The sequence below is a fragment of the Pipistrellus hanaki genome (assembly GCF_964339955.1).
Source record: "Pipistrellus hanaki genome assembly, chromosome: 12".
NCBI classification, from domain to species: Eukaryota; Metazoa; Chordata; class Mammalia; order Chiroptera; family Vespertilionidae; genus Pipistrellus; species Pipistrellus hanaki.
In genome coordinates, this window is record NC_140514.1 from 29,023,033 (window position 1) to 29,048,439 (window position 25,407).

At 39.5% G+C, this 25,407-nt stretch overlaps 1 protein-coding gene across 4 annotated transcripts in view; it reads left to right on the forward strand.

Annotated features, from left to right (window-relative positions):
* The first annotated feature begins 777 nt into the window (after nucleotides 1-777).
* VRK2 (VRK serine/threonine kinase 2) overlaps nucleotides 778-25,407 on the forward strand; it is a 70,354-nt gene continuing 45,724 nt past the window's right edge. For 2 of the 4 annotated variants that reach the window (XM_084900404.1, XM_084900403.1), the window contains exons 1-7: nucleotides 778-911; nucleotides 2,600-2,740; nucleotides 17,216-17,265; nucleotides 18,022-18,091; nucleotides 19,936-20,023; nucleotides 22,920-23,025; nucleotides 24,211-24,303. In XM_084900404.1, coding sequence (XP_084756530.1) covers nucleotides 2,605-2,740; nucleotides 17,216-17,265; nucleotides 18,022-18,091; nucleotides 19,936-20,023; nucleotides 22,920-23,025; nucleotides 24,211-24,303 — 543 coding nt within the window. In that variant the 5' untranslated portion in view covers nucleotides 778-911; nucleotides 2,600-2,604. Of the gene's footprint in view, nucleotides 912-939; nucleotides 1,166-2,596; nucleotides 2,741-17,215; nucleotides 17,266-18,021; nucleotides 18,092-19,935; nucleotides 20,024-22,919; nucleotides 23,026-24,210; nucleotides 24,304-25,407 lie in introns of those variants that run through there. The other 2 variants (XM_084900406.1, XM_084900405.1) reach the window with 2 other exon arrangements.

Sequence of the window (25,407 nt, forward strand, 5' to 3'; positions counted from 1 at the left end):
CTCACACCAGGCCTGCTGCTCCCCAGGGCCCAGCCGGCATATGAGTTTTCAGTACTTGGTGATTGAGTTGGAAACTCTAGTTACTTAGAAGGCATTACCCTTACCCAGAAGTTCTGACTTTGGGTTAATGACATTAGTACATTATTAAAATGTTTTTTAAAGTGTTTTTTCTTACTTCCCCTAAGCCTTTGATCATTGAACAAGAGACCTAAAGTCCCAGCTACACAAGTGTGCGTCCTGGATGTTGCAGGCGGAATTGATGGCTGATGTTCCAGGCTGGCGGGCCGGGGTGCCTGGGGCTCACCACTTCCTCTTCCCCTGGGCGGCCCGGGAGCCCAGACAAACTGGAGGAAAGCCCCGGCCGCGCCCACCCGGCTACCCGCGGGCCCCGGGCCGGCGTCTCCGCCCCGAGCGAGGCGGCCCGGGTGCCGGCCAGTCCGTGCGGCCCCGGCCCGGGGCGGCCCCGGCGCAGGGCCCGCCTCCCCGCGGGATTGGGCCCGCCTCCCCGCGGGATTGGGCCCGCCTCCCCGCGGGATTGGGCCCGCCTCCCCGCGGGATTGGGCCCGCCTCCCCGCGGGATTGGGCCCGCCTCCCCGCGGGATTGGGCCCGCCTCCCCGCGGGATTGGGCCCGCCTCCCCGCGGGATTGGGCCCGCCTCCCCGCGGGATTGGGCCCGCCTCCCCGCGGGATTGGGCCCGCCTCCCCGCGGGATTGGGCCCGCCTCCCCGCGGGATTGGGCCCGCCTCCCCGCGGGATTGGGCCCGCCTCCCTGCCCGGCCCCGCGAGGGCAGCGGGCGCGCGCGCGCGCGCGGTGTGGCCGCCCGGGGCCGTGCTCCTCCTCCCGCTCCCGCTCCCGCCCGGGAGGAGCCGCCTCGGAGGGAGACGCCGGCCGCACAGTCCCTGCTTCCGCGGTTGGTTCCTTACTTTTCCCAACTCCGGGGAGAACCCGGGGCCCCTGAGCTCGCCTTTGCCCGAAGCGCCGGCGGGGAAGCGGGGAGGCTTCCCTCGCTTCGGCCCCGGGAGAGCGAGGGCGGGAAGTCCGGCTGCGCGCTGGGTCCGGCCGGCCTTCCCCGCGAACCGGGTTCGGGGCCGCGCGCTCCCGCCCCATGCCCGGCCCCGGCTCGCGTCCAGGTTCGGGTACCGGTCTGCCCCCCGGAAGCCGGCGGTGAGCCCCTTTCCCAGCCCCGGGCTGAGGTCCGGAGGCAGGACGCCCGGCCCGGGCCTGGAGGGAGGCTGCGGGAGCGGGAACCCGGGGTGCATTTCATGCCAGTTTCATTTCGGGTCTCCAGGTCGCACGCTGCCTTTACCCGCTTCAGACTTAGGATGTTTGTCCAGATGGACGTTGTTTTTTTGTTTGTTAGTTTGTTTTTTTGAGCCTTGAGGTTGTACACCAGCGAATAGGTAGTGGACACTAGGAAATACAAAGTACTGGTTCAGGGGGAACCTCTCCAAAACTTTTTTCTACTTTGGACTCAGATCACCATCTAACTTCCCGGCTTCCCGGGGCGCCTGTTAGGAGGGGGACAGGTGAATATCCTGGAAGGTTTCAGCTGTTTCTTTGCTTTTAGGCTACCTGAGGCCTTGTTGCAAAAGATAGCAGGGCCCTGGATTAAAGTAAGGGAAGGACAGAAAAACCTATGAAAAGGAACAGAAACGTTCTCATTCGGAAGGTGGGAAGATGACACGAAGGAACTTTGCATTAACTTTTATTCAGAAGCTCTCAACACTTTTAAAAAATTATTTGGAAATAACAGGATTGCAGTTACCATCACATTTAAATTGGTTTCAGGCCTATATACTGTCCCCTTCCACCCCTCTGAAGAAATGTTCTCTTCCAGGGCAAAATCTCTAATTGTGAAATTCACTAACCTGTGTTCAACTTACAATTAATCGACTAAAGTGGTGTGACTGTTTTGTGGAGTCTATACTTTTGTTGTTGCCAATACCACACTCATCTCTCAGGCAGGGCAGTTTTCACGTTGGTGAGGGTGGGGAAAGGACAAGGTATAGAAAAACCGAAAGAAGCTGAAGGAGGCATGTGCAGGCCTGAAACTGCCCAGCGGCCTAGACTTCTGCTAAATTATAAGTGCTTCATATAAGTTATAAACCCATGAAAATCCCCAGCTTCTTTAACAAATAGTCCATGCCATTTGCTGTGTTTGGCAATGGTGAACATGGCCATTTTCCCAGCCCATAGTTTTGTATTCTTTCCTACCGACCCAAGACCTCATGCCAGTGAAAGGAATATGTAAAATGTATTCTATCTTTTTCATCAGAAATTGTGAAGTATCATAGACCCCCCAAATGAATTTTGGAAATGTTGCATTAAATTAAACAGGCTTGTATTTTGTGTTATGTTTTTTTGTTTGTTTGCTTGTTTATTTTTTTTTTTTTTGACCAGCAGTACTTCCTAGTTTTCAACATTGTAATATATGTGAAGCTTCCGTTTGAACAAACCCAATTGACCAGAATCCTAGTTTCTAGGAACCTGGGAAAGTGCCCCCTTAGAAGACACTTTGAGAAAGGTATATTAACTGGCATATTTTGTTGCTGCTGTTTCTGTTTTTAATCGCTGGCCTCTCCCCTCTTCTGTCAGCAGAAGTGATGCCCCCAAGAAGAAATGGGAAATACAAACTTCCCGACCCACTTCCAGAAGGCAAGGTTCTGGATGACATGGAAGGAAAGCAATGGGTGCTGGGCAAGATGATTGGTGCTGGCGGGTTTGGATTGATATATTTAGGTAAAGTATAACTGCATCTGATCACGTGTTCTTATATATGTGACTGTAATGTTTTGAAATTGAAACTTTGAGATAAAAGGGAATAAATGTGCTTTAGTAATACGAAGATAGCTAATGTGGAGTAGAACTCCTAGTTTCACAACATGACTGGTCTCAGTCCTTATTCTTTTTTTTTTTCTGAAAGACTCTCCCAGACATAGTGTTAATGTTAATGTTCTTTTTTGAGAGTGTGTTTTCCTGGAAACATTGCTTTTTTACAGCTGGGAAACCACAACTACACGAGTACAAACACTTTCCACTTGTGAATCTGATTAATATTTAATTAATATAAGGTCTAGGTCATTTCTTAATTAGGCTCCACCAGAGAATTGCCCTTTAATATCTCAAAGCATCTACTTCTTGGATCGAATTTTCTCTCCTGTGCATCTAGAGTCTAATGGTTACGTGTTGTCTTTGGGATAATTGAGAAAATAGATGCTCAGTATTATTTTCTGAGTTCTTTGGTGCATAGAGGCCTTGGCTGAGTATATTTACACTATATTTACAGTTGTACACTATATTTAAAAATGTTTACACTAAATTTTAAAAGGCTCATTCTGGGCTACCGTAAACCTGTAGTTGAATGGTTAGAGGATATCTATAACAAGACTAGATTTAATGAATAAAATAAGATAAATATTAGTGATATAAAAAAAGTACCTTCAAGGACAAGTTTTCCTAAATGTATTGACTCATTACATCTGTTTCTGAAGGAGTTTAAGAAGTTGGTAAAAGACCCCATTGCGGGAATCTTGGGTTCCTCATTAAACATTTCAAACTGCTGGGGAGGAAAGGACTATCCCTGTACTCTTCTAGGTTTGATAGCTGGATTTATGAAATGAATTGACAACAGGTAGATTAACAGGAAACAAGTGTACAGATTTATTCATTTTAATGTTATAAGTACAGAGATATTATAGGAAAAAAAGGGGGGGGAACATCCCAGAAAGTGGTGAGATATGAGCACTTATATACCACTAGAGGCCTGGTGCACGACATTCAGCCCAGCCTGCGCCCTCTCACATTCCTGGACCCTTTGGGGGATGTCTGACTACTGGCTTAGACCCGCTTCCACCAGGGAGCGGGCCTAAGCAGGCAGTCGGAAATCCCTCCGAGAGGTCCTTAGTGCTGCCACCGAAGCAGGAGAGGCTCCCGCCACTGCTCCTGTGCTCGCTGGTGGTGAGCCCAGCTTCTGGCTGAGCACACTGACCACCAGGGGGCAGCTCCTGCATTGAGTGTCTGCCCCTGGTGGTCAGTGTGCATCATTGTGACCGGTCGTTCTGCCGTTTGGTCCATCTGTATATTAGCTTATTATTATATAGGATCTTAGTAGGGAAACATAAGAAGGGAGTAGATGACTGGTCCCTTAGAAAAGGAATTTATTTGCTCAGGCATGTGATTTGTCTCTTCAAATACAGAAAAATCTTTGCTTCTTTCAGTCTAAATCCATGCCATGTGTTTTGGTTTTTTTTTGCTTATTTTTTCTCATTGCCAAACAGTATATGTTGTACAACAATTTTCAAGGTCCTATATGTTTGTGATACCTCCTACTGTCTAAATTTTAGAACCTGGATCCTAAAAATATTAGCAAGTGAACACCATTAAGGAAAGGCCATTAAAAAGGATTTAGGTTTGAGGAAAAGGCTCCACAAAGAAATTATAATAAAACTGTGTCCCAAATGTTGTCACTGTTCCATCAAAAGTGGCACCCATGACTCACAGAATCAGCTCTTCAGTGGGATGCCTTCAGCAATAACTTCATTAAACTAGTCTGTATTGATCATTCTGTACGCTCTCTAAGCAAATCCATTGGAAATTACATCATGTTTTTGCATTTTACCATGGTTCTCATCACTTCTTGAGTAAAAGTGGAGAAGCCGGTAATTTCAGATAAACTGTTTTAGCAGACACTTTATCAGCATTTGTTACTGAAGGCTGAGGAGAAACTAGCCTCTCTGTCTACCTCATTGTACATATACAGCTGTGCTCTAGTTTTGAGACCCATGGCTAAGACCTTTCAGTGCGAAGGGCAGAGAAGTTTTCTGTTTACTCTTGACTTGAAGAAATGATGTGCCTGTAACATTAGTAGTAACACTTATAAGTGGGGGAAAATGTGAATACAAGAACAAAGTGAAGGTTCTTTTTTGTATACAGTATGTAAAGAGAGAAAAAAAGGAAGAAAGGAAACTGGTTTAAAGGATGGGGGGAAAATGCTGTCCTTGTAGTATAAAGTAAGTGGAAATGTTTCTAAGATTCCCAGGAAGGAGAGAGAACTGAGTATGAATTCTGCTCTCAGAGAATTGCACAAGTAAAAGCACGGGTTTTGGTGTTTGGCAAATCTGGGTTGAATTCTGAGCTTACTAAGCCACCTAAAAACAGTATGACTTTTTCCTAGTAGCGAGTCTTTCTTTCTATTTTGTGTAATTGGGATAATATTAATTGTGAGGATTGAAATAATGTTTTTAAACGATTTAGAACTTGGTAAGCACTTACATTTAATTTGTTTATTTAATTAGAATTTCCCATCCTCAGTGATAATTGAACTAACTCTAGGTTCAGTGTTTGGTGCCACAGGGGGTTAGGATGGTGACAAAGACCTCTATTGGAGGGATTTTCCATTTATCCTGCCAAGGATTGTGATAGATTTAGCTACTAATGTGGTATAACTAAGAATACAGGGAATGTCAATGGAAGACTATGGCATTTTACTTACCAACCATTTTCCCCTTAAAGTTTACAGTAGTAGCCACGATGACATAGTGGAAAGTTCTCCTTTAAGCTGTCTTGTCTGCTCCAGATGTGAGCGATAGTGGGTTTTAGAAGTTAGTAAAAAATCCAGAAACACAGAATCATAGGTAATAAGTTTCAGCTTATTTGTTCACCTTTATCTGTGAACCAATTTATCCCATATAATTTCTAGTACAAGTTACCCTTATTTCCTATGATGTCCTCCTTTCCACCCCCACAGTCAGTATCATTTGCAAAATGTCCTAGTAACAGTTTTGGCGGCATCAAAATGGTGCCCTGCTGGCTTAGACCACTCTCAGCAGGAGTGGTCTTGTATGAGGAAAAATGAAAATTATTTATCTGTGGAAGTTTTAGTTTTTGAAGTTGGGCATAGTGGTGACTCTTTAGCAGCTTTAAAATATCAAGTACAGCCCTGACCGGTTTGGCTCAGTGGATAGAGTGTGGGCCTGCAGATTGAAGGGTTCCAGGTTTGATTAAGGTCAAGGGCATGTATCTTGGTTGCAGGCACATCCTCAGTAGGAGGTGGGCAGGAGGCAGCTGATCGATTTTTCTCTCCCATTGATATTTCCAACTCTCTATCCCTCTTCCTTTCTTTCTGTAAAAAATCAATAAAATATATTTTAAAAAGAGAAAGAATATCAAATACAGAGTAGAGGATGTTCAAGAGTTATTGGCCTGAGAGACTGAGACTGAGATCAGGCTATTTAACCCATACAAGCCAGTTTGCTTTATTCTCTTCCATTATTATAGATGTCACCCTTAATTCCAGCCTGTAATCTTAGAGCCACACGAAAGGCTGGGACAAGTTAAATAGCAGGATGTCACCTAAAATAATCTATGTATGCTTTATTGATACTTAATCAATAGCACCTTTTATGAAGAAGAATACAGTACTAGAACTAAAATGAACTCTGGTGAAGTCTTATGACTGAATCCTTTATGCATGGATGAGTGTTTAGATTTCATCTAAGTGACCATCATTATACTTTTTTGGCTATGCTCTCCAGTTAGCTCAATTTTGATCTTCAGAAATACAGAGGCAGGGGAGTGCGTAGGGATGCTAGGATTTTTAGAAATTATCAAAATTTAACCCACTTACTTGATTATTAAGGAAACATACTTCTACCTATAAAGAAATAGAAAAGGTTATTTATACTAGTGTGATTTTTACTTATTTTTTAGTCAGCTGTAATGGGCTGATTGTTAATGTATGCAGAGTAATGTTCAGAAGAGCCTATCTCCAAAATGCAGTTATTGGAACACACATTGCTTCATTGCACATTGCTGTATTAAGTATTATTCTGGCAGTGTTATACAGAGAAGGCTTTGAGATAGGCAGTCTTATTTGACACAGGGTACCGTTTTGATGCTTGTCACAACTGTTACTAGGGTATTATGCAAGCCCTACTGACTGTGGGGGTGGAAAGGAGGACATCAGTAGGAAATAAGGGTAACTTGTACTAGAAATTATATGGGATAAGTTAGTTTTTCAGATGAAGGTGTAGAGAGAGAAAAGGACCATGTGAATTTGATACTATATTGGTTGGGCCTATACTTAAGAGGGCCTGGCAGTTGTATTTTAATTTTGTATGTGCTATCCACAGACTATTAAATTTGAGTTTTTAAAGAGAGAGCACTGTCTATTTTCCTATCAGTTAAGAAATCTTAAGTATTTACAAAAGTTTGGCTTTGTATATAAAAAAAAGGAAGAGTCTTTCTAAGTCTTAGCCTTTGCGTGTCCTTTTTATTTTTCTAAGTGTCCAGCCTTTTTATCATAATTATATTATTGTTTTCATCTTCGACATTTTTTTGCTGTTAATCTCTTGCTTTGGGAAACATTTACAAACACTGTTGTTCTTCAGTGACTTACATATAATGTCTCTTCCACTGCACCTGTTACTAATTTGTAACCATTTAGAATGATTGAGGTTTTAACATGTGAAGCCTATTGCAATAGGGACAGGTCTTCCTCATGAGATGATCTCACCTCTCCTGCCGTAGAGTAAAAGACGTCTCAGCTTTTGAGAGAGTCTGGCTTCCTTATGACATGTGGATAGACTTTTGCTTATGAGGTGTATTTTAGGGTCTTCTCTTTAGATATAGAAGAAGAAGAATAAGTAGGAGGAGGTATCGTCATTCTTTTAAGACATAGGCATGTCTGTGATTATAAAATAAATGAAAAGGGAAATTTCAAAGCTCTAAATAGGAGAACTCATAGAAATTAGCTATTTGGATGATGACAGTTTGTCTACCGTTCACACATTCACACTTAACAATGACACATAGTTTTTCATGGGTTTTAGACTGCGTATGTAGGTGGTTTTGTAAGAGACAAAGACAGACAACAGTTATTCCAAGACAGTTGTTGAAGTTTCCCATTGTTTTAAAAGGATGGCCTTCCATTAGTCAGGTAGACTTTGCTTTGCTGACATCTCCAATCACTTGAGGAAAAAGATGCCGTACAAAGCCATCCATCGAAGGCCAGAAACCTCTACAGATGCAATGTGAACCCAAGCAATGAAGCATGTGGCCCTCCATTGGCATTGTATGATAACAGGAGGATCTTCTGGCAGAAGAGCTGACTTTTGCTGCGTTCTGCATGCCACCCCTCCAAACCCCATCTTTGATTGGCACCTATGCCCTATTGAAACTGGCATCACACCTTCTGAACGGGCGCCGTGCCAGGCTAGCAGATGGGGATGGGCAAAAGCCTGCCAGAAACCCAGTATGTGCATCAAGTTTAAGTATCAGGGGCCCAAACTTCCATCCAGGGATGTAAAAACGGCAGTCTGTTGAGAGCTTTTTTGTGCTTAAGGTGAAAGGACATGCCATTTCTACTCTAGCTTGGAGGTTGATTAATTTTGAAAGTCAAACAGGAGCTCCCGTGGCTGTGCCGGGAAAAATTCTATCTTTGGTGAGTGAGAATTACTACTCCATGTAGGGGAGAGACAGTATTGTAATGAAGTTTCCGATGAGAGTTCCTCTCCTGCAAGTGCCTCCAGCACTTAAGCAGCATGCGTTCGGTGGAGAGGAGTATTTCTCTTCTCCCGCAGAGTCAGGTGCAATCAGAGCCAGGTCTTCAGCCCGCTGCAGTAAAGAACCCTAAATTTAGAAAGGGCGGGCAAAGTTTGCAAGAACTCCTTGGTGGCCGCTCTTGCCATGAACTGATGAGGCTTCACAAAAGTGTATCAAAAGAAGAAGGAAAAACTCCAAATAAAAGCTCTTCAGCTTGAAACAGGAAGATCTTTATCAAACCAAAGGAAAAGTTCAGTCCTTTTTCCTCAAGGCAGAGATTCTTCTGAATACCAATAAACACGTAGTTTACCAAAATGTTAGAACCAACTTGAGGCGTGAGTAACACAGCTTCCTGTTCTAACATGTATTCCATTGCATGTCTATCATGTACATAAACATCGCTTCGTGAATAATAGATGTTGCATAAAAATCGAGTTCTAAATATCGTATTCCTTATGATCGTCTCACACCAACTACAGAAGTAGCCAAAAAAAAAAGAAAAAAAAGAGGCCATCATTTCTTGTGATCACTTCAATCATATCCCCTCAATGCTCTTCAATTTACAGGAATGCCTGTACGACCAGCTGTGGCCAAGAGAGGCTTTTCCCAATCGCCGTATAGCCATTGCTTTTTCTTTTCCACTGTGTAAACGTTATCTATGGAACAGATTCCACGAGACCGTTGTGAATACTTCAACGTATTCAAAACATATAACTGCCACAAATTAAACCACTAAAACTAAAGCTGGTGCTCGGCAACTGCCAAGTGAAACTGGCACGTCCCCCCGTCAGACTGCGGGAGAGGGTGCCATACAGGCCTCGGAAAACACAATTCATCCAGAAGCACTCTTGTCACTTGCTCTGATATTAAACCAGAGAAAGTGACATTAATTAAAGAAGTGACACGAGCCAACAAAGGCAATGAAACTCCCAGCTTTGGCTCATGTGCAGACCATTCAACTTGCTCTTCTTAGGTATTGTGGCCATTTCTAGTGAGATGTGTGGTTCATCTCTCCCCTATCCCCTGTCCTTCCATGCTGAAACATCATTTTCAAGCAACCACAATTTCATAGCCAGGATTGGACTAGCCTGTAGGTACACTGGTAGTCATTGTAGGGCTTCCCAAAATGGTAGTGTGATGGCATGTAATGCATTTACTTTACTTGGTAGCAGCCATACTTTGGAGTACCCAGGTTTGGTAGACTGGGAATGAGGGGAGTCTGTGGCTAGGACCACTTGTGAAAACAAATGGCTGGTGGGCCTTCTGGAAATTCTAACATGCTAACTTAGGGGAGTATCCACACCTTTTCTTTCTCTTTGTTCTTATAGCATGCTCTCTCTCAGTGCTCATCTTGTTTTGTTTGATCGTTATTTGTATATTGTCCTAGTCAACCCCCCCCCCCCCCCCCCAACCAACATTAGATGATAAGCTCATTGTAGGCATTCTCAGGGTGCTTAACCCAGGCCTTGCTTGTGATAGTTTTCTAAAAATGATTGGGTTAATGAACTTCAGAGGTAGTTTGTTATGGAAAAAGTAATATTCCCAGCAATGGTCTGAGATGAAATTTTGTGCTGTAACATGTGGTGTAGGGATAAGACACGGTATTTTTTAAATACTCCATAGATTGTAGGATTTATTGGGGAAAGTCTGCTTTGCTCATGCGCAGTGAAGGGAGAGTTAATATCCATGGTATTAAGACCGAACAGTGGTGTCTAGATTAAAACAGCTCCACTGAGTAGCACTTATTTGAAGTAGACCTAACAGCAAGTATGAAATGGTGCGGAGGGAAGGGATGGTGTTTATTGTTAAGTGAATTGACTTGTAAGGCATGTCACATGCAAAAGAAATCCACTTTTCACAGAATGTAAACACAACTTTAATGGGAAATAAATTATTGGAATTTCTTTTTAAGCGAATGACAGGTTTGATTTAAGAGTTTTGTACATAGTCAGAAGCTTTTGTCCTGGTTGCTGGGCACAGGTACTTCATAGTGGAGATCAGGAATTTTTATCTATGTAATTAGTCATGAGCGTAATGTACATTTTTCATATCGGGCAGACAATTGCTTCAAAGAGACAGCAGCGCTGCAAAGGAGCAAGAAAAGAAGGCCAAAGTTGACACACACAGAGGCAAAACAGTGTAGGAAAAAAATCAACACGTTTTGCAAAATCAATCATTGAAAATGTGTCAGTGTTCAGGAGACTGTCTTTAATTTGCAATCCAACCGACAAAGAGTATTTAAATACGAGAGGCAGTATTATTGTGCCCAGCATGCCTGCTCTCACTTGTTTGACTAGCTCAGAATAGAACACTGAGCGGCAAGGGCTCAAAGTTAAATGAACATTTATACATTTTAAAATCAAATGAAAGACTCAGAGTATATTCATGAATTTAAAAAAAAAAAAAAATTTTTTTTTTTTTTCAGAACCCTAAATCTAATCAGCTGGAATTACTTCTAAAGTGTCATTCTACTTAACTTTTGGGAATGATGAATTTGCCTTTTAATAGGAATGCTGTATTTTATCATGAAGATGAAACAAACTGTCTTTTGTTAATTATTCCCCAGAGACACTGGCCATTTTTCTCTACGGTGCTCAGGGTGGAGGAAAGGCAGCTTCCACCACTTTGTTTCCAGAGCACGGGAAGCTGCATGTGTGTGAAAGAGCACAGCCTCCTGGCGGGCGTAGCCTCCATTGTAAGGTGCTCTGAGAGCCACCTAATGACATACTTGCAGGTAATGTTACCAAACTTTCCCTGAGCTGGGCCTTAGCATAGAACATAGAAAAGTAGAAAAGAATGAAAGAGAATCCGGTAGAGTAGCTGATGAGTCAGATGTTGTCTGTGGTATCTGCTGCCTATTAGGATAGTTTTTTGTTTGTTTGTTTGTTTTTAAGAAATCAACATCTAGTATTAAATTATTTTACTAGAGTGTGCCAAGCTCTGTGTTAAATGCTTTACGCACATTACTTCATTTAATCCTCCCAACAACTTAATATGAAAGACATGGAAGCCTCAGGAGGTTAAGTAATTTGCCTCCATGCCACCGTAATTGTCTCCATCTACCTTTGAACTCAGATTTCTCTGCTCTCCCGGTTGAGGTCCTTTGTCAGGAACACTTTGAATTAATTCTAGCCAGAAAAAAAATAGTGGCAAATGACATGCTTATGACATCCTCATTTCTAAAATAACAGTGAACTATCTAATTGATAGTATTGGCAGCTAATTTGAGAAATCTGTTAGTGATGATGCTAATGGTGTCATTTTCATTCAGATTGACAACTCGAGGTGTAGAGCATCAGTGATATGTTTTTAATATTATGTTCATGAAATCTGTGAGAGAACATCTGATATTTATAGTAAATCCAATGTTAAGAACTGGAAAAAATGCATTTTAAAAATGTATGATACTTAGGTCAGATAAAAGTTTTATGAAAAATGAGAATAGGCAACCAATAGTACATACAGACTGATGAGAAACATTTGGTGGATTTTCCTGCTTTTTCAGAAATGGATAAATTTGCCTAGTCTACTGTAAGGATCTTGTGTGTTTGCTTTGAGTCTCATAAGCAATAGGAAGATCAAAAGAGACCTCTTTAACCTCCAATGACAAAATTTTCATAAGGATGTAAAAATAGATATTTAAAAAAATACCGAATTATTCTTTAACATATCTTTTTCTTTAATGCATTGTAATTTAAAGATACACTATTTAGAAGTCTAGGTCTTTCAAAAAGGAAGATGAACAAATGCTTGGATAAATGGAATCTTGATAAACAAAACATTTTCTTACAGACTTTGTTCAGATACCAACATATTTTATTTTATAATAGATGCATAGTTTTTTTTTTTTGTGGGCGGGGGGGTTAAGTTATTTTAAGATATTATACAATAGTAGTGATTTATTAGATACTTATACAAGATTTTATGAAAAAAAAATTATAACATTTGGTGTAGAGGCAAATTTTAAGGTATTTTTAACAGAGAAGAGATATTTATTATTGTAATGCTAATTTGTATGCTAGAATATTTTTTGGCGTATATACATAGCAAAGGAAAAAATGAACAGAATACCTATTACATCAGTATACATGTTTTTGAGCATTTATGGTGCTATTAATGGGGTTACAATTTTAATTTCTGGACAACATGAAGAAAAGCTTGACATTTTTTTCTTTCTAATAAATGATCACGTGTTACAAGTCTAATGTAGATATCCAGTGTCGAATGTATTATGTTTGAGAAGGAGTATTACTCGAGCAGAGCTATCTTACTTATTGTTAGGATGGTAGAAGGAAGTAATAAAACCTATGAAAAAATTCTCTCATAATACATTCCAAGAAACGTGAGAATAAAGCAAAAACAGAGTTGTGTAGCTAATGTGCATATGTTGCTGTGTGATACCAAAAAGAAGAAAAACAAATTGTATAGACTTCTATGATTTCAAAATTTCTACTCCAGCAGAAATGGAGAATCAGATGTAAATGTTCTGAAATTATCTAGTGTAATGTAAATTGAATTCATTATGGAATCTTTGTAAAAATGACAGTTTTCATTGGGGGAAGAATTTTTGAGTTCCTCTGACACTAAACACCTGTGAGATCTTGAAAGATGGTGAGAGATAGAAAAACATGGAAAACAAACTTTAAGGAAAGAGTTAACTCAACTGAGCAAAGAGTTGTACTATTAATGAGAGAGCTAAGCAGATCTAAGTCACAGAGGAAATGACAAAAAGAGATCATCTTGTAAAAAAAATAATGGTTCTATTATCTGTTCATTAGTGTACTAGAAGCCCCGTGTGTGAAATCGCACCACCCCACCCACTCACACGTGCCTCACCCCACTTGCACTCCCGCCCACCTGCGCATGCCTCACTGCTCACCGCGCCCACCTCCCTACACCCACCTGCCTGCAGCCCACCACCCTGCCCACCTGCTAGCTGCCAGCCTTGCTGCAGTCAGAGCCTGTGGGCCACACCATGTGAACCACAAGATCATGGGCCAGGGGGAGGTACTGAGAGGTGCTCCATGCACCTCCCGGTGACCATTCTTTGGTTGTTATGGCATTACGGCATTACAGCCACAGGCCTTTTATAATACAGATACGAGAAGCCTGATGCATGAAATCCATGTAAGAGTAGGCCTTCCTTCCCCCAGCTGCCAACACCAGGCCTCCCTCTGGCACCTGGGACCAGGCTTCCCTTGAAGCCCCAGGGTCACCTGGAAGGTCACCAGTCTAATTAGCATGCTATACTTTTATTATTATAGATTTGAATAGTAAGAACATCACATGAAAAGGTGAAGGCCTGCAAAATAGAGATCATAATGAAAGATACAAGAAAGATTTCCCGTATTTGAAACCTAACCTAACTTCAACATGAATATTAGAAAGTGTTTGAAAAATTGAGGGTGGAGTTAAAGTTCTTATGTAGTGCGTTTTTAAACTTAAAATACAGTATTTACTATGTCTTTTCAGAAAGTGTATTAATGAACTATGTTTAGGAATTATAGGGTTAAGAGTTGAACAAAAAGTTCCATATCAACCCTTTAGGCAAGCTCAAAATGTCTTTAGATAATACTACTATCCCGTGTTTCCCCGAAAAAAAGACATCCTCCGAAAATAAGACCTAGCGCATGGAAAGATAAGACATCCCCTGAAAATAAAACCTAGCGCAACTTTGGGAGAAAAAATTAATATAAGACTGTCTTATTTTCGGGGAAACAGGGTACTAATGAAAACATTTAAATTAGAGTACATCAGTGTTAAGAGTGTTAGAGAAATAGATAAATGGATTGAAAGGTTTGGTTCCTCAAAGGGAAAACCAAATCAAGTTCCCAATAAAAAAGAAATGCTAGGAAGGTAAATATCACATATGTGTACAGCACATCCTTATCAAGTCATGAGATCTCTCATCAGAAATTTAAATGAAGATATGAAACTACTACTTTCAATGCTGTCAGTGTTGGTTACTGATCATTCTTCTCAATAAGTCAAACAAGCTGTAACTTGCCAAACTAGATCCCTTTCCCTCCACTGTTAAATCCTGTCAGTTTCTGAAATCTCTGGAATCTGTTCCTTTTTCTTTATATTGAACATTGATGCTCTAGTTCAAGCTATCGTCCTCTCTCCTCTGGTCTACCAAAATTAAATCCTTACTTATATATCAGTATCTACTGTGGTTCCCCTTCAGTCCGTTCTGCACAGTGTAGTGCAGTGATCTGTTCCAAGTGCAAATCTAATAATTTTGTGTTTCCTGTCTTCCATATATACCTCAAACTTTAAAAACCTTTTATTAGAAATTACAAACTAGATTTTCATCAAGCCCTTTGCCACCTCTCCAACTAATCTTAAGCATTTCCTTTTATATAAATGAAATTATACATTCTCATAGTACCATCTACCTCTCCCTTTAACATGTATTATACTTACAGTTTTACACTTGTGTATGAATGTCTGGGTTCTCCACTAGATTATAAAAGCAGATCCATGTCTGTTTTCTATGATCATTTAATTTCACTAACTAGAATGTGGCTTGGCTTTACAGTGGAAAATAAATATTGTTTTCATTAATTAACTGATTGATTACTGTAAAGAGAACTGCATGGTAATTTGGACAATTTATTTGTTTAACCTCTATCTCCCAAAGCTCTCTAGTCAGTTGGTTCTGGATTTAGATGCTCAAGTATAATCTAAGTTGGAGGCTTACAGAGAACATTGTGTAACTATCAAATGACAAGTATGGGGATATTTCAAGAATGTGTCAATGCATGCTTATGTTTGTGTGAAATAGAGTGAAAGGGCTATTCAGATCATACAGTGGTCGAGAAATACTGATTGAAATCAGCAAGGAGTAGGACTTTGGATTGATTGGATATCTTCCTCCCTCTCCCCCCCAATAGAAACATAATATGTTATTTTTCTAGTTGAAATCCCCATTTTCCTTTTGTGCTTTTGTGCTTTTCTGCTTCTTACATTCTGTGTGGCTTAGAAATGTATTTGCTGCTGTGGCCACTTACTTTTAGAGAAGAAGCAGGAAGTTTTTGTACCAACTTATTCCTCAGAAAGCAAAGACCATTTTCTGAAGTTGGTACTGTACTGTGTGGTCCAAGGTGAGGGCAGGCCTGTTTCTCCCCAGGGTTGGGCATCACACTGGGAAAAATAGTTTGCCATAGGATGAGAGGAAAGGCTGTTTCTACCTCTTCTTCTATGGCAGAACCGGGTCCCTTCTTCTGTGTATAGCTTTTGTTTTGTGTGTTTTTTTCTTTCCTTAGGTGCAGATGATCCATTTCTCCTGCAGTTCCATTGGGACTACTGCATGAGTAAAAATGAAATGACTTTATGTGAATAAAAATGAAGAGAGACATTGATACAAGTTTAGTTTCTTTGTTGTTGTAAAGATGTTTGGTTTCACAACGTATATGTAATATTTACTAAAATTGAAGTAATGATTTCTTCAACTAATAGCATTGCAGACATCAAAAGGTTGAAGCATGGTTAAGAAAATTGTACGTGTATACCACTCTAAAGTATAAGGTATATACTTTAAGGTAGTGGTGGAATACTTTTTACATCTATCATGTTAGTTAATAGAATAGTTGATAGAGTTAGGAGAAAGAATAGGAAAAATTCTGGGAGTAGGAATAAGAGGGTGCAGCATACTGAAAACATACCTGGAGAACTTGATCTTGTTCTCAATCCAAGTGCTGATTTTCAGTTGTATTCGATACTAGTTTCACTTTTTCCCCCCTGTCACTTCCCTTTAAACATCATCCTAATGCTGAACACAGTGCCTTGCGTATTCCAGCCTCTTGATAAATGAATATTTGTTAGTTGAATGAAGGAATAAATGGGTGAAGAGTGAACAGATGAATGACAAAATTCTAGACTTCACAATTCAAATAAATATACACGTCAACTTTCCTGAACAAGATCTGAAAACAGAAGAATCTGTTAATAACTTAAATAATGTAGACAAAAGTATTGATTTGATCTAAACATTTGATAATGGAGTTTTTAGAAGTAGGATTACTATATCCAAAATGCAAGTGGTAAATAATAAAATGAAGTAAGATAGCTTGAAATGAGCTTATACTATGAAATAGGTATTCTTTAATGTTGGGATAATTGATGGCTAGGTTCACAAGGTAATTTTAAAAAGATTTTGCTCTTATTCTAGCTTGACTTATTTTAGAATTTTACCAAGTAGAAATTGTTTTGAACTTCTACTTAAAATGAATCGGTTTTCATTTCTGAATTATTATAGATTTTAATTTAGTAAAATTTAATCAATAGATTTTACTATGTATCATTTATTGGGTTTAATGCTATATACCTAGAAAATATTTTTCCTGACATTTAGATCTATGTGATTAATATCATTTGTTGGTGTTACTTATTTGAATATTTGAACATGGTTCTGGTAAAGAGTGTGGACTATGGTGTCAGACAGATTTGGATTTAAATCCCCAATCTGCTACTTCTTAGAAAATTATTCAACTTGTCAAACCTTAGTGAGATCTTGTATAAAATGGAGATGATACCTGCTATAAAAGGTTTTTGGGAGGATGTAATAAACTAATATAATATATGTGAAGTGCTTAGCACAGTGTTTGGAATATAGTAGACATTCAATAATTTGGAACAACTGTTTTCCCCCATCTGTGTTTTGTTCTGCAGCTTTCCCCACAAATAAACCAGATAAAGATGCAAGACATGTAATAAAAGTGGTAAGTATTGCTCTTAAATTTGTATTTCACATTCAAATTTTTCTTTTCTACCTTATTTTTGTAAAAATGTTTCTACCTTATTTTTGTAAAAATGTTTCTAAACATATTTTTTATAATTTTACTTATCATTAAGCCTAATGTTATGATGTAGTTTCACATTGTAAAAAATCGAAGACTGGAGAACTTTGTTCTTTTGTGTTAACATTTATAGCCCTTGTATCTTATCTAGCTATAGATCCTCTTTTCCCTCCCCCACTTCCCCTCGTCCTTCCTACCCTTCCTATATACTTTAGATGGTGTGGTTGTTACCAGCAGGGGTGAGGTTTGGGTTTTGTTTGTATCCCCTGTATTTAGTGCAGTGAATGAAATATAGTAGGTACTCAGTAAAGATGTTATCTAGAATGAACCGCCAGGTAGTTTGCAGTGTATTGTATTCCCTGATGTGCCTGTTGGTACACATTGTGTGTCTGTGTATGTATATAGCTCTGGGTGCTTTTAATAAGTTCTTTTAGTAAGATACTTTCATGTGTAAGCGTGTATAGCGATAGCATTATAACGTGTTAAAGTTAAAAATGAGATTCTTTTAAGTTAGTATTTTTTTTGGAGATTTTTAGTGAAAATCTGGTGCCTGTGTTTTATAACAAATGATTAGAGTACTATTATATAATACATATGTATATTCATATTTTCCTAGTTGCAATACCAATTTTATCTTTAGGATTAAAAAATAAAATTAATTGTTCTTTTCTTTTATAGGAGTATCAAGAAAATGGCCCATTATTTTCAGAACTTAAATTTTACCAACGAGCTGCAAAAAAAGAGTGTAGTAAGTAAAATTAGCAAAGCAATTTACTTCCATATATATACTTGCTAAAGTGAGTGTAAATATTTTTGTCTTTTTCTAGCCTTCTGGAAAATTCTTTTCTTTTCAATTGGAAATGTTATTGTAAAGTGATTCAGTTAACTGTTACAACATATAAAAAAGACAGATGGTGTACAAGTTTTGATATTGTTGATTCAAGCTACTGATAGTTCTCTAAGTATCTATATACTAGGAGCCCACTAGGAGCCCATTTGCAGGAAGATTCCTGCAAGCGGCCACCTGCCCCGCCCCGCCCCGCTGCGCCCCGCCCCTGCTTTCCTTTCGGCAGCCGCCTTGCTTTCTGCTTTCCTCCCTCTTCCTTCTAAGCTGTCTTCAGTCTCACTCCTCCCTCCCTCAGCGTATGCAAATTAACCACCATCTTTGTTGGGTTGATTTGCATACTCGCTCTGATTGGCTGTGGTCGTAGCAAAGGTAAGGCCAATTAGCATTTTTTACTTTTGTCTTTTATTAGTGTAGATATAAAATGCCAGTGTCCGTGATGGGACAACCAAACAACCGGTCACCGTGTGGTGCACTCAGCACCTCTCAGTTCTCTCCCCCAGCCCCTGAGCAGCAGCTTGCATGGCGGGCGGGGTGAGGCAGTTCTTGTGGCTTGAGGCCCTCACAGTTTGGCAGTGGGGGCAGCTCTGGGCTCCTGGCTGGTGGCGTGTAGCTCTCGGTGGTAGGGCGGGGCTCACAGTGGCGGCTCACACATGATTCTGTGCATGGCTTCTAGTAAAAAATAATAGAATGAAATTAAAAAAAACAAACAAAACACATCCATTTGGATAGGAAGGTTTCAAGGAAAAAATAATTAAAATGGGCTGTAGATATTTAAACAAAAGGAATGATCTTAGAATGGATTAGGATAGGTGTATAGATATGATTAAACATTACGATTTAGAAAATAAGTTAAAAATGCTAGAATGTGAATGTTAATTGGAGCTGAATATCAGATATGAAAACTACCAGTTAGAGGATTTGAATGTGAAATGAGATGAGCAGAGCTAAAGAATAATAAAAACATTTTATAAACACTATGTTATACATGGACTAAGTGAAGCTTTAAGGAAGTTCATTTGAATAATGACTTTATAGTCAAGGTCCTTTACATTATGTTCAGGAAAAAGAATGATGAGTCTAGCCTCAATAATTAACTTTTTTTCTCTTAGTAAAATCTTCTAAGCATTAATACTGTAGTGTTTACTGACTGCTTAAAGTATGTCAGGGTGACAAATAGAATCCATTAAACTTGATTGTTTATCAGTAGAGCTGTCTTAATCATTAAACATACATGGTAGAAAAGTGAAAAATTAATAAGTTACCTGATTGTTTAAGTGGATTTGATTTTTTTCAAAGCTACATTTAATTAAAAAAAATTCCTTATAATACACTTTCAGAGTAAGAGGATTTCTCTGCCAAATTTCTGTTTTGTTTGTTTGTTTTTACTACCATGGCTTTAGATTTTTTAAATAATAAGGAAGAAAATCCTTTGGTGGACATGTTATATTTAAAAATTTTACTAGCATAGAAGGAAATTATCTTTTTCATGAATACAAACATTTGTGTACATGATAACTATATTTTATGACTATGACTACTTTTGTTCTGGTTATAACATATTTAATTTAAAAATTCTCCAATAGAATTTTAAGCCATTACATAGATATCTTTAATTTATAAAACGTTTTTTAGGAAGATATTGTTTCTATTTAGGTTAACTAAGTAAGTTTTAATATCAATGTAAAAGTAAGAAATACCTTTCTAAAAACTTGTGTTTTTTTTTTCTTTTAAATTTGTCTTTGCAGTAAAAAAATGGATAGAATCCAAACAACTTGATTATTTAGGAATTCCTGTGTTTTATGGATCTGGTCTTACTGAATTTAAGGGAAGAAGGTAAAATGCAATTATTATCCTGTATAGTAAAAGGCTAACATGCAAATCACCTGAACAGTGGGACGACCAGTCGCAGTGATGCACTGCTCAGGGGGAGTGCCTGCTCAGGTAGAATCCAGGCTCACAGCCGGTGAATGCAGCGGCAGTGGCAGGAGTCTCTGCCGCCTCTGCAGCAGCGCTAAGGATATCCAACTGACGGGATAGGTCTGCTCAGGGAGTGGGCCTAAGCCATCAGTCGGACATCCCCCAAGGGCTCCCAGAGTGGGAGAGGCTACAGGCTGGAATGAAGAACACTACCCCTAATGCACCAATTTCGTGCACTGGGCCTCTAGTAATCAAATATTGTCCAATCACTATTACTAATGTGGCCAATTAATTATCTGTTGCTATATAAAAAATTACTCAAACTGCGCTGTTTTTTTAACAACAAACTGATATCTCTTTTTATAAAATATGTTTTTTTATTGATTTCACAGAGCAGTGGGGTGGGGGGAGAGATGGAAACATCAATGATGACAGAGAATCATAGATCACCTGCCTCCTGCATGCCCCTCCCACTTAGGGATCAAGCCTGCAACCTGGGCATGTACTCTGACCAAGAATTGAATTATGACTTCCTGGTTCATGGGTTGATGCTGAGCCACACTGGATGGGCAAATTAATATTATCTTAATTTCTGTGGGTTCATCTCTCTCTCTATATATATATAAAAGGCTAAGCAACTGTCCAATCAGCAGTTATGATGCACAATGACCACCAGGGGGCAGGAGCTATCAAGTTCATTGTCTTGGCAGCAGCGGTTCTTGGGTATTGCTCCCCGGAACCAGAGAAGAGGGAGCTCGATTCTGGGGTGTGTCACCTGAGAATTGCCCTCTTGCAATCCGGGAACCCTTGGGGGATGGCAGAGAACCGGTTTCCGCCTGATCCCCACAGGTCAGGCCAAGGAATCCCACCTGCTGGAGGGACCCTGCTCCCTCCACAGATGCCCTTTGAGCCATGGCGCTACCACCAGGTGCGGCTGGTTGGGGAGGTTGGCTCTAGGGTGTGTCTGGCCCATCTGGCCCAGTCCCGTCCTGCCAGCCACTTTTTAACTAATTTCCTGTCAATGTGCATGAATCTGGGCACCTGGGCACTAGTTATCTACAATTGCCTTATCTGAATGGTTCTAGCTCAGGACTTCGTAGGAGGATGTATTCAGCTGTCTGTTGGGCTGCAGTCATCTCAAGGCTAGCCTGGGGAAGGTTCTGCTTTAAATTGAGGTCTGTGGCTGTTGGCAGGCCTGAGGAGATCTGTTGCTAAATTCACTCATGTCATTGTTGGCAGGCCTCAGATCCTCTCCACGCAGGTCTCCCCATTGGTGTTACAAAGACATGGCAGCTGGCTTTCCCTAGACCCGTGGTTGGCAAACTGCGGCTCGCAAGCCACATGCGTCCCTTTGGTCCCTTGAGTGTGGCTCTTCCACAAAGTACCACGGCCTGGGCGAGTCTATTTTGAAGAAGTGGCATTAGAAGAAGTTTAAGTTTAAAAAATTTGGCTCTCAAAAGAAATTTCAATCGTTGTACTGTCGATATTTGGCTCTGTTGACTAATGAGTTTGCCGACCACTGCCCCAGAACAAGTAACTCAAAGGAGGGAGGGAGGCGCGCACACATAGTATACAGGAACATACATCCAAGAAGAAAGTCAGTCTTTTTAAATCAAATGTGAGAAGTGATGTCCTATCATTTCTACTGTATTCTCTTTGCTAGAAACAATTCACTAAAAGTTGGCCATACTCAAGAGAGAATTAATGAAGCTCTATCTCTTGAGGAGAGGCAAAACAATTTTTAGAAATATTTTTAAAACCACCAAATATAGATAATCACATATAAATCACTAACAGTAATATGATATTAAAGGAAAAAAGAAATGCTGTCATTTGTTAGGTACCCATTTTGGCCTTTCAACGGCCTTTTAAAATAGGTGATACGTCTTTCTTAGGTGAAAAAATAGGCTCAGAGGTTAATGCTTTGCTCAGAAGGTCTTTAAATACTTTAAGTGAAAACAAAATGAACAAACAACAATCTTGTTACAAAGTAAACGGCTGCCAAAAAGAGACTGAGTGGCTAAGCATGGTACATCCCTATCATGCAATATTGTACAGCTCTTCAAGTCAGTCAGCCAGAGTTATACCCATTGACTTGGAAGGATTTCCGTGAGATCCTACTGAAAAATGCATGATGTAGAAAAGTGCATATAATAAGATCGCATTTTTGTAAAATGAAGACAAGTTTCTATATGTCTGTGCTTGTGTGTGCACACATAGATAGATATAGAATAGGGTCCTATGTGGGTATGTAAGTGAAGGGAAGAAAAGCAGGGGTAGAGATGCCAAACAGAGAAGGAAGGAAAAAGTGCATTTAAGAAAAGGCATGTTTCTAAATGGATAGAGACAGTACACATGCTTTTGTAAGGTCAAAAACAAATATCAATAACATCTTCTGTATGGACAAGTCATTTGTTCAAGGCTGTATGGTGAGAAGATAATGGAGTCAAAATGAACTAAATTCAGGACTATTTAATATAGATTTTTTCCCCCCGTGACTTAAGACAGCGGCCGCCAGCCAGAGGTCCATGGACCCCTGATGGTCCATGAGGTCGGAAAGCTTGGCCACCACTGATCGAAGACAGTGTGGTCTAAGCACAGCATTCTCTTCTAGGAAACTAACTGCAAAGTAAAATGCTACATAGCATCTCTCTGCAAAAGAACAGCATTATTAATGTGCATTCGTTCTCTAATGGTTCATATCGCATTGTTCTCTATTGTTAGATTGGGTATACTTTTTCTTTTTGTTCATAAATAGAAAGTTTCAGGAATTGCCATCTTAGGATCTCTTCTTGGCATCTTCCTCTTACAGTTACAGATTTATGGTGATGGAAAGACTAGGGATGGATTTACAGAAGATCTCTGACCAGAATGGTACTTTCAGAAAATCAACTGTCCTGCATCTAGGTGTTCGGATGGTAAGAAGGAATGAGTTCTTTCACACGGCTCTATTTTCAGATTATTTGCTTGTTACAAAGTGTTGCCCTTTGTGGAATTACCAGGGGAGGAAGGATTATTGCTCTAGAAATGTCAGTTATTGAGAGTAAGGGGCTATTTTGGTGAAATTTATAATGGTGGGCTCTGTAAGTAACAGAGTGTGCTGTGTTTGGCACTACCGATTCGATTAGGCATTGGTTCTACCATCTGATTATTCCCACACAGCTTTGTTTTACACACAAGAATAAGCTTGCATTCCCTTTAAGAATAACATCTCTTTTGTCAGTTATATTTATCATAATGCAAACTATAGCAGATTATATTATTTCCCATACTAAACGTGACGGTATGGGGGTGCTATACAGTTTTTATTATGAGTTTGGGATGGTGGCAGTAATTAGTATGGAAATGAATAATACATACTTTGCCAAATAAGGAGCAATGAAATCTTAATAGTACCCATGCACACATTTTGTTTATGCCACATATTTGTCTTATCTTGTTTGTGTTCGGTTTGCCTAAGCTCCATTTTATTTATTTCCATTTTAAATAGACTGAAAATACTCATGCCAGGTTGGGATGTGGCAAATAGAACTCATTAATTTTCCCATTTGTCCATTCACCCATCAACCCAGCCGGCAAATGTTTATTGAGTGTAGGTAACATGCAAGGCTCAAGGGATTCAATGATGAAACCAAGGTCTATTGCATTTCTGTACAGAGGGACAATGCCTTTCTCTGTGCTGATGGACAAGGTGTTCTGTTCTGGGGTCCCCAAAACGTGATTTATAATTATTCCTCCAGAAAGGAATTTCTGAGTGGGCTTCCGGATTATTTCAGTTTAGATCTCTGATTTTATTGTGTTTTTGCTCTTGGCACAGTGTGATTTGGCCACCGGGCTGTTAGGAGCACAGGCATTGTTGAATCTTGGTTTTCTTTAATTAGAGTTTCAATTAAAACACTTGATACTAGAGGGTCATTTTACTTAACTTTTCTCAGGATGAGTAGCCAGTACATGTGATACTTTAGAAAAAATAAGAAAATAATTGCAAAGCATGTCACTGTCATTATTAGTATGAAAAAAATAAAAATCTAAACTCAAAATCTTCAAGTTGATCATGAGTTCTAAATAGACATCTGTATAACCTTATTTATTTCTTTTCACAGTTGGATGTACTGGAATATATACATGAAAATGAGTATGTTCATGGCGATATAAAAGCAGCGAATCTACTCTTGGGCTACAAAAATCCAGATCGGGTAAATGCAATATTAAACTTTGCTTTCATAAGGAGTCCTTATAGTGCCATACTGAGATATTCAAAAAAAAAAAATTCCTAATCCAGATGGGTTTACAAATGAGGACTTAACATGATGAATGTTGTAATTTATCTTACCTTGCTTATCTAATTTTTAATGCACTAAACTAATAAGTGACTAGAATGAGGAAATTGAGACTCAGAGGGTTAAATAATTTGCTAATGGGCAACTAGTTCACAAGTGGCTGAATAGGAATTTGACCTGAGCAAATACAAAGATCCATCAGTATCCAGTGGGAGAAGAGATGGGTTTTTATGCAGAGAAAAAATAAAAAAAACTGTCACATTAGCTTCTTTTGTGTGTAAACAATTAAGCTTTCAATAGAGCAGCATTTCTAGTAGAACTTTCTGCGATGATGGACATATTCTGTATATTATTGTCCAGTGCAGTAGCCATTAGCCACATGTAAACACGTGGCCATTAAGCATTTGAATTGTGGGTACAACACCACTGGCTAGAACATGGAGCAACAGGAACTCTTATTCATTGGTGATGGGAATGCAAAATGGTATGACCACTGGGGAGGATCATTTGGTAGTTTTACAAAACTGAACATATTCATAATATTTGATTTAACAGTTATACTCCTTGTGATTTTCCTGAAGGAGCTGAAAACGTGAAAACACACAAAAACCTACCCATAGGTATATATAGCAGCTTTCAAAATTTATAGCAACAAAGATGTCCTCTAATAGGTGAATAGATAAATTGTAGCATATCTGGATATTGCAGTATTACTCAATATTAAAAAGAAATGAGTGAGACATGAACAGGCATGGAGGAACCTTAAGTAATGCATATTATTAAGTGAAAATCTGTATAATTCCAATTACATAACATTTTGGAAAAGGCAAAACTATAGAGACATAGGGTTAGTTGGGTTTGTTGTTGTTGTTAATGAGTTCTTATATATTTTGGATATTAACCCCTTATCAGATACATAGTTTGCAAATATTTTGTTCCATCCCATAGGTTGCCTTGTTATGTTGTTGATGGTGTTCTTGGCTGTGTAGAATATTTTTAGTTTGAAGTACTCTTGTTTGT